At 55.3% G+C, this 9,038-nt stretch overlaps 1 protein-coding gene across 1 annotated transcript; it reads left to right on the forward strand.

The window, feature by feature from the left end:
- The first annotated feature begins 2,025 nt into the window (after window positions 1–2,025).
- Window positions 2,026–8,351, forward strand: CSUI_003841 (uncharacterized protein). Its single transcript, XM_068064036.1, has one exon. It carries the CDS (start codon window positions 2,150–2,152, stop codon window positions 7,712–7,714), a length of 5,565 nt encoding a protein of 1,854 aa, XP_067923988.1. The 5' UTR covers window positions 2,026–2,149; the 3' UTR covers window positions 7,715–8,351.
- Window positions 8,352–9,038: the final 687 nt, after the last annotated feature.

The raw sequence follows: 9,038 nt of genomic DNA on the forward strand, positions 1-9,038 counted from the left end.
GCGGTCCGCTGCCTGAGGCTGCGTTGTCAGCAGTTTCTGCGGCGGCAGATAGAGGGAAGAGAGTATACGGGAGTGATCAGCCACTCCGAGCATCGAAATGTCATGCGCACCAGGCAGGTACCAGAAGGCCGGGACAGCGTATTGTAGCAGAAGTAGATGCTGTCAGAGGGCAGCTTGGCGGAATGCAGGTGGCAGGCAAGAAAACCGCTCTGCAGGGAAACCAGATGGCGACGGAGAGCGCCGCTGTGGGTCCTCCTTCTCTTCGTCCTATCACGTCTTCCCCCGCAGCCTCTCGACCACCCAGTTTCCGACCGAGTTCCGCACGGAGTGGTGGTAGGAGAGGGGAGCAACTGACGGAGCGGAGCCCAGAGAGTCCAAGAAATTCTTCTTTTGTCCGTGGCGGGAGACTTCAGAACCAGCTTGGAAAGAGGAAAGGTGAGCCGGAACGGACGATGTTGCCCAATGCAGCCGACGAGCGTTCCGTATGGAAGGGGACGCACCGGACAGCAAGGACAGGAAGCCTCGACTTCCTTGAATCCGAGGCTGTTCTCCGGAGCACTCCGAGTGGACCACTAATGAGGAGCGAAAGACTATATGAAGGTGGAGACTATGAAGACACAGAAGACAAGTTGCGGGTGGTCCTGGAGAAGCTGCGCTTGCGACTACTCAACAGAGACAGCAACGACTACAGTGGGATGGAGCGCGAAACGAGCGGGAGTGGCAGGTTTAGTTCATGTGAATGTATGTGTGGAAGGGACGACAGTCCTTCAGGTCTGACTCGGCCTTCCGATGAGACCAAGGAAACGCTGTCTTTCCAGATTGAGACTCGAGGTCAGCGGTCAAAGACGCGGGGAGGGGTAGGCTGGTTTTCCTCTTCACTCGGGGAGAAGAAGAGGGGGATAAAGGACGACGAGGACTTTACCGAAGCTGGGGCAAGCAATACGCCACAGCTGAGCCCCGGTCCGGTGTCCGTCGGTGAATCTCTTGGCGCACTGTACAACACGTCAGCTGACTATGTGTGGCATTGCAACGAAAGCCCGCGGGCGTTTCTTCAGCACGCAAGGAGCAACGATATCCGGTTGTCCGGCAGACGGCGCAGGAGAAAGAGAGGAGGACAAGACAGAGAAAAAACACAATGCCTGGCTGAAGGGAGCAAGAACCCTACGTCAGAAACGCACAGGACAAAAGCTGCGCGAAACGACGGCACTGACAGTCTGAGCGTAGTAAGGGCTCTGGTGCACTTACTACAAGAAGGACCGAAGATATTAACAAAGGGTAAGGGGAAAAAACTGCCAAGCGGCACGGATGAAGAGCCGTCATTGACCTCTTGCGTACGAAAAAAGCACTACAGAAAGGACTTGAGCGTGAGCGATTCCCTAGCACAACGAGACGCCAGAAGTTCCGAACGGACTTGGCTCCGACCGTCGAGGGTAAGCAGCAGAGTTGCAATCACCAAATACCTGATCTGTTAAACAGAATGCCCATGGCTCATGGTGCTGCGCCTCCTCGCTCTCCTGTATAGAGGGAAAAGCCAGCGAAAGCTTTCGTACTCTTCTGACTCCACGGGCCTACGCATGACAAAAACTGGTTCGCCTACGAATTTTTGTCCATCAGGGCCATCAGGGCCTCATGTGTCCACTTGGCCCCCCGATGTCGGGGGCCGTCAGGGTTATAATCCAAGTTACTGGTCTGTCAACAGTTCGAAGTTATTACACGGCGCGTGCAGTGAACAGCCAGAAAGTAACTTTCAGGAGTGGTGTGTTGTTCACTGGCACGAAGCTCTATCTTCAAAGAAACGTGTGAGCTTTCCTCACCCCGTCTTTCGCCAGATCTGTCTCCTGTCGACACTATACGACGGTAGCAGCGTGATGTGAGAACCAGCTCACTGCGGGAAAGTCTCCCACAGTCTCTGCGGGTGTGCCTGTGGCTTGCTTTGGGTCGCGTCGCCCAGTCAAGTCATCAGGGGATGCCGAGCTGTTGTTTTTTTTCTTTTTACCATTGTAACGCGCCCTCTGCGTCCGATCAACCGACCGAAACCTCAGAATGTTTTGATGGAGAAACCAGTCACTAGATCAGTTAAAGTTCGTTCTACTGGCTGTTCGCGCACCAAGAAGAGCATCAGATCGGACGTGCTCACAGCCAGTCAGCGATGGTCGTATTCAAACATCAGATGCTTAGATGCTCCAGTTGGACTCTGCTTCTTCGCGCAGGCTGTCCAAGGCTGAGCTGTCCGTCACGTTTTTTGAACCGCGTTTGCTTTCTTCCTTTCCTGTCTCTGCTCCCACAGAGCCGCTCAAGCTTAGAGCGTCTCTCGCACGATTCCCCAAGGCGAAGCTTTTCTACGTCACCATGCGGTAGTGACAGAAGCCGGAGTCCGAGTTCTTCCTCTCTTCTTCCCTCCTCATTCCGTTTTTCACGAGGCCTCACGCTCTCTATGTCAGAAGGCCTGGCGGAAAGCGCAAACAGTGTCACTTGTACCGAGGCGGCCCCCTCGCTGATAACGAAGTGGCTGCGGTATTCCTCTGCTATCCTACGGGGTAGCAAAGTTTCTCCTCCGGGAAACGCGCCTCAAACCGGCAGTCGCCGTACTCGACGTGATGAGCGGTTCAGTTCCGCATCAGACTCTTCATCTTCCTCTCGATCACGCTTCTCGAGAGATCGATCGACAGATTCGGCACCCGACCCGGACAGGCAAAATTTCGACGAAAAGAGACAGCGTTGTGACCTGGGTAGCTTCTTTCCTAGAATGTTAGTCCACGGTTTGACCGGATTCAAGTTGTTGGGAGAGAACTCCAGGGAAAGAAAGAGAACAGGAAGTTTACGAAGTCTTCTTCCGACTTCTACTGCGGAAGACGACGATGCTGATGCGGAGTCGTTCTCGAGCGGTAGCACTGTCGAAGGGCACAAACGCACAGCGACGCTGTATGATCCTTTCTCGGAAGATCCCGAAGAAGTTGTTAGGCGCATCAAAGTAAGACTTGGGATACCTCTCTCGCCGAGACCGCCGGACAGAAGGGAAAGCACATGGCTCAGTATTGGTGAGGAAGCCAGGAGGGAAGAGAGGAGACGGCGGCATGAGGAAAGATTTGCAAAACTTTGTCCTGACTCCGTACAGGACGGGAACATAGTGTCTACCCTAGAAGTCAGCACTGCGACAAAGACAGCGTTCTCCACGAACAAGTGTAAAGGCTTTTCTCGTCGCCTCTCGCATGCAGAGCGGCTCCCCTCGAGTCTTTCTCTCTCTCAGTCAACTTCGTCGGTTTGCCTCTCTCCTTCACCAGGACAGGCGGTTAAAAATTCTCGGGCAGAGGCAGCAAAGCGACCTACCTCCCAGCAGGGACACGTCGCTACGGATGATGTCGCTGAGAAGGTGGTGCTTCCTTCGCCGGCCTTCTCTTTGAGTGAGAGATGGTTGGCAACTAATTGCAGAGCGCACCACCGACAGAGACTGACCCTTTCCTTGTCTCCTTTCCGTCTTTCCAGATATAGGCGAGAAGTCCAGCCTGAGTCAACAGGGGGTGACGCTCAGCCCTGCAGTTCTCAAACAGATGCAGCGATGAGTGTCGAACTGAAAGGCGACGTCTCGCCACGTGTTGAGCCGGGACTTTTCTCAGCTCCCGGCGAAGTGAAGGAAGCGTGTGATCCCCTCGAAGGAAACAGAATATCCAAGTCTGGTATTCTGGGGGCTGATAGAGGGAGGTCTCGAAGAGAAAGTCCCCTGCAGTTCCTTTCTTCCTTTGTCTCAGAAGAAGGCCCTCTGAATTCAAGAGAGAAGCCTGGCACGGAGGGATTGCCGTGCGTGACGCAGGACAGATGGTCGATTGCAAGAGACTACGGCCGGAGCATTCACACAAGGCATGCCGAATCAAGGTGCGCAGCATCTCTTTCGACTTCTCCAGTGCTTCTTTCGGATGCCATCAGAGAACAAAGCAATTCGAAAGGTGGCGCCGGGAGTCGGATCGAGAAGACTGAACAGGATGGAATCTCTGTCTATAAGAAACTCGAGAATGAATCGCAGGGTCCCTTAAGCATGTCTGAACTGCTCTGTTCTTCCCCTGAGCCTTTGTCCCAGCCTGAGAGGAGGACAGAAAAAACTGCGAGAAGGCTTGAAGGTGTAGTAAATGGGAGTAGCGAGAACCTAGAGGGGGGGACATCCGAACTACCACACGGGCTTTTGATCCCGCACACGGCCCACCTTGCTAAAAAAGAGCCTCTAGATGCGTCAGACGGCAGCAGTGGAACTCCGGTGAAGGATGTGTCTTGCGTCGAAGCCGCATCGGAGGAGAGAAAAGGAAGCCACGCTGGCATTTCCAGTCCTTTTAATGCTAAACTACATCCTGGTGCTCCGCCGAATGATGGAGTAGCTCGGAGTGAAGGGACCGGTGAGTGGCTAGAGAGTGAAGAGAGGGGAGACATCTGTAAAGCTGCACGCCGTGGCACCCTTGCATGTGGCAGCACGAGTCAAAATTGTGGAAGCCGAGGCCAAGCAAAAGCCGGCGGGGAAAAAGCAGGCGAAGTTTCAGTTGTACTACCCGTGCGGATGGGGGAATCGCCAACTGGCGAGAGAACATTTGTCTCTTTTTTCACAGCAAGTATGGGGGTCCCTGCAGCTGCTAGACAACACCACATGAATGAACGTCAGGCAGTCCATCATGCAGCTCTTTCGAACTCCTTCACTCGACCAGGAGCGAAGCTCACGCCTACAATTGAAAGCAGCACAAGTGCCGATGTCGTGCCTCTGTCCGAGGGGCCTGAGTCCACGGATGTTACTGGCTGTTCGAAAGGGCAGGCGACGAATGAGGGTCTGACAATATCGGCCCAGCTAGAGGAGATCCAGCAGCTTCAAGTACTGCTCGCTGACGAGGAGGAAGTCGACCTTCGGGAGAGGTCGGCAGAAAAATCCAGAAGGTGTAGCCCAGTTAGTGAACCGGCCGAGAAGGAACGAGGCAGCCTGCGACTTGGAGATCCGAACCACGACCACTCCGAAGGGAACGAGGGCGGACTAGACCTAGGAAAGAGCGGAGACAGTAGTTGCTATACCACACTCTCGAAGCACAACATTTTTACCATTTCAGATGCCCATAGAGGAGAGGGGCAAACGATAAAGGTGAAGATGCGTGAGTCACCGCCTCTTGAAGAGCTGCGGAGTTCTGAGAGGCCGGCAGACATCTCTTCGACGCTGGACGAGAGTATTTTACTCCGACACCAAGAGAACGTGAAGTTGGTTGAGGTTCGCACCGCGGCTTCTCGCAGTGGTCCCCGGACAGGTGTTTCTCTCCAGTTAGAAGTGTCCTCTGCGGGGAACAGCCGTGTGTTTCCGGAGAGGGGCATAGGGGAGGAGGCCAGCACATGCTCGCCTAGACGGCTGGCGACAATGCCTGCAGCTAGGCCTCCCAAAGAATGCCTGGAAGAGCGAGTCGTGAAAGAGAAAGCCGACCACGCGCAGCTTTCAGAAGCAGCTCGGTTTGGCCCCAGCCCCAGCACCAAGAGGAGCGCGCAGAACGAAGACGCGATAGACGCCACCGCAGAAGTTGGCACTTTGCGTAAGGTTGCCGTGGAGGAGTGTCTGCTTCAGCAGTGTGCGATGGAGGGAGCACACCCTGACAGTTGTGAAACTCCTGGAGAGGTCACCCTACTAAACAAAACAAACCAAGAAAAGGAATGCTTGTCTGCAGGTGACAGCAGACATGGCGAGCCAAGCTCTGCGGCAGTTCTAGCGGCGCAGCAGACCAAGTCCTCCGCACCAGGCAAGGCCAGATTTGAAACAGAGGGCGCTGCTGCTGTGATAACCAGCGGGGGCACAAGTCGCAGCTGTTACAAAACAAGCGGAGCACGTCTCTTCTCGCCGCCGTGTTCCCCTCCTGCAGTTGTCGGATTATCTCCACAGTCCCGTGGTTACAGCGGTGACCCAGCTTGCCTGTTGAGGACGACGCATGCAGCAACTGTTGCCAGCTTGAACAAGAACGTCGCTCCGACAACCGGAGCTTCACCAGCCCTCGATTCACAAAGCAAGGGGAGATTCTCCGATCCGAGCGGGTATGTAGAAAATATTGAGAGACGCACCGGCTGGGAGCGAAACGCTGCTGAAGACAGAGATAGATGGGGTAACCTGTCCGATAGAGCCGAGGCCAGCGAAGTAAACCACGGCAGTGAACACCGAATGGCAGGCCGGACAGTGGCGGCGCTGGTCAAGCAGCAGACATTGCAACAAGGGACCTTTGGTGGATACGCTGTTCTGCCATCCGTGAGGGAACAGCAAGCCGGTTGTCTTCTGCAGAAGCACCCAGAGTGTTTTTGCGTATCTTCTGATCTGTCGTCGTGGCTCAGACTACCTCCTGTCTTCTCGTCGTTCTCTACCTGTCCGGGAGCACGCGAGAGCAGCGAAACTGAAGAAGTGAGCCGGGCTGGCGCACAGGGGCCCTCGTTCAAAAACACGGGTGAACCAGCATGGCTGCGGATCCGTACGACGCCAACAGCAGTGCTGCAGGGGGCGGACGCCGAGCAGCCAGCCTTGCTTGGACTCTTCCTGCCTCTTCAGCAGGTCGAAGAGCAGCAGGGAAGGAGGCCGTGCGAGTCTCCGGCGTCGCTCTTAGCCGTGGCAGCCCCTGTTAGGCACCTTGACCTGACAGAAGAGTCTGAACCGGCTTCCACCTTGTTGCATCGCAAAGTTGCTCAAGGCGGCAGTTCTGCGGGTGGCCAAGGGTGGAGAAGTTTGCACCAGCTCGCTATCTCGGCGGCCTCTCTCGTTGAACAGATAGCCGTGCCGAGACAGCACCGTCTGCATCAACAGCAGCCTCTTTCTTCGAAGGGAGAAACATCGGACCAAGAAGTTCAGTCGAGTCATCCGGAGAAACAAGAGAGTGCCGGCCGGAAACCGTTTTTCCTTCCTGTCTCCCGTTCCGAAGAGAGAAAAGATTCCGTCAGTTCGAGGGAGACCTTGTTTCCCGGTGCAACGCGGGCAGAGGAAGAAGCGTTACGAGATGGCCACGAGAACCTTTGTGTGGGCCAGGGTGTCGCACGCCTATATCATCAAGCCACGGAAGAAACAGGCCGCAGGGACTTGCTATGGGGGCGGAGTTCGCAGGCATATGACCCGTGTTTGAACATGGGTATGCCGAAGGAAACTGAAGCGACCGAAGTAGGACCGAGGAGCCGAAAGAATGGTGTACCTCTTGGGATTCGAGGGGACCTTAAAGATGACAAGGTCCAATCGTTGTCAGGGGGTTTTCTCGGGGTTCGAGTGCAGGCGGCTGAGGAGATTGTTCGTGAGCCAACCAGAGAGGAACGAGAACTCAGTGCGACAGTCGGGCAGCCGCCGCCATTCAGGCGAGAGCCCACGAGTGAGATTCGCTTTTTTACACATGAGGGTGCAGAAAGGACGCAGGAAAAAACTGCGATGGGTACACCACCCGACAGCGTTCTAGAACGGATCGAGGAGCAGCTATTGGTTCGTGGTGACGAAGGAAGAAAAGACAGCGAGAGATACTTCTTTTTTGACAGACCAGACAGGGGAAGGGAGCCCGAGGAAAGGGTGTGGCGCGAGTGGGGAGAAGAGGCGTATTTAGATCAGAAGTACCAGCTGTACGCAGCTATTGCACAGGAGCTGGGAGGAGGGAACCGCGAAGCGACTGAAGGCACGGCGAGCTACTCAACCACTGTAGAATTGTCAGTCAGTTCCCACTATGAATACGCGTTGCCGGGCGTACGGTGGTGACCTGAGTCTGTCGTACAAATCTGCGTGACAGCTTCTCGTTTTCGGAGATAACATCGGACAAGCAATCTGAAACATCGGGCCACCTCTATTGAGCGGAGTCAGAAACCAGGCGGTGTCAAACGAAGTCCACGAGAAGCAGTTGGGGCACACCTAAGGTCGTCGAGCTGCGTAGGTTCTGATCGAGGCTCGCTGCCCTCTGATTGGTGCCTCCAAAAGGGTGAGAGATTGCACGTGGTACGACCAGAGGGTGTCCAAATCAACGGCTGATGCATAGGCGTCAGGTGCTCCTGCTACTACCCGCTTAGTAGAAGAGAAGAGCCGTACCAAGCGAGGGAGAGGGTAGGCCACCCCAAAACGCATGGGAAGTCGGGAGACGGGCGCCCAAGCGGAGAAGCCTCTGTGCCTTCTCGGAAAGAGTGCCTCGCGGCAGCAAGAGTCATGACCGTAGCCCCGGAGCACGCTTCGAAGAGCCGTACAAAAGTCAGTGAGAGAGTGCCTTTCTGCCCAGATGTGCATGCGCTCTTCTCCGGTGATTCGCCTTCAGTATCGTAGATGAGTCTCTGCCGGCCTCCCCTCTCCCGATCTCGTTCTTGTTTTTTCGAAAGAACAAATCTTCTGTAGGAACTGTCAACACCTCATATAACACTTGATCTAGAAGCCCCTGACTGGAGGTGTAGAGGGTTGCTTCGGTCTGCCTAACCAGGGTACACCCTCCACGGAAGGCTACACATGGAACTGCGGAAGCCTGCGTAGTGAGTAATGTGAACTGCCGCCAAGCTCAGCTCAGTTCCTGTAGGAACACCCACCACTACAGTGTCCACGGCGCCTCTTCTGATCGCCGGAGCCGAAGGGGGTCTCACGCACAGCCGGGCGGGAACTGACAGTCACGACCAGACTTCCAGTGCACTCCTCGTTACAGCTCCGGGACACAATACCTTGGTCTATTCAGCGTACCTGAGTTTGCATGTGTGACACCGTTTTCGCTAGGAAGCCGTTGGCAATTCTGCTGCCAGCGGATCAAGACCAACCTAAACTTACCACGAAGGCACTAAGTTCTGTGTTTGCCTCCCCGCGTGGCCAGTTGAAAACTTGATCGGTTTGTCAGCCGGAAAGCACACGACGCTGGCGCACGAACGCGGTGCAGAACCCATTCAGATACCACTACACACCAACTGATACACACCCCTGTTTAAAAGCTCCAGGTCAGAAGACAAAGCTACTGACCCTTCCTCGACACTGTCACCCCGTAACAGCAAAGCACCCCCACTGGCCGAACAACGACCTACTCCTGGGCACCCGACCTAGGCCGGCCCCCTCCCCCCCC

This window comes from Cystoisospora suis (assembly GCF_002600585.1).
Source record: "Cystoisospora suis strain Wien I chromosome Unknown contig_1734, whole genome shotgun sequence".
Taxonomy (NCBI): domain Eukaryota; phylum Apicomplexa; class Conoidasida; order Eucoccidiorida; family Sarcocystidae; genus Cystoisospora; species Cystoisospora suis.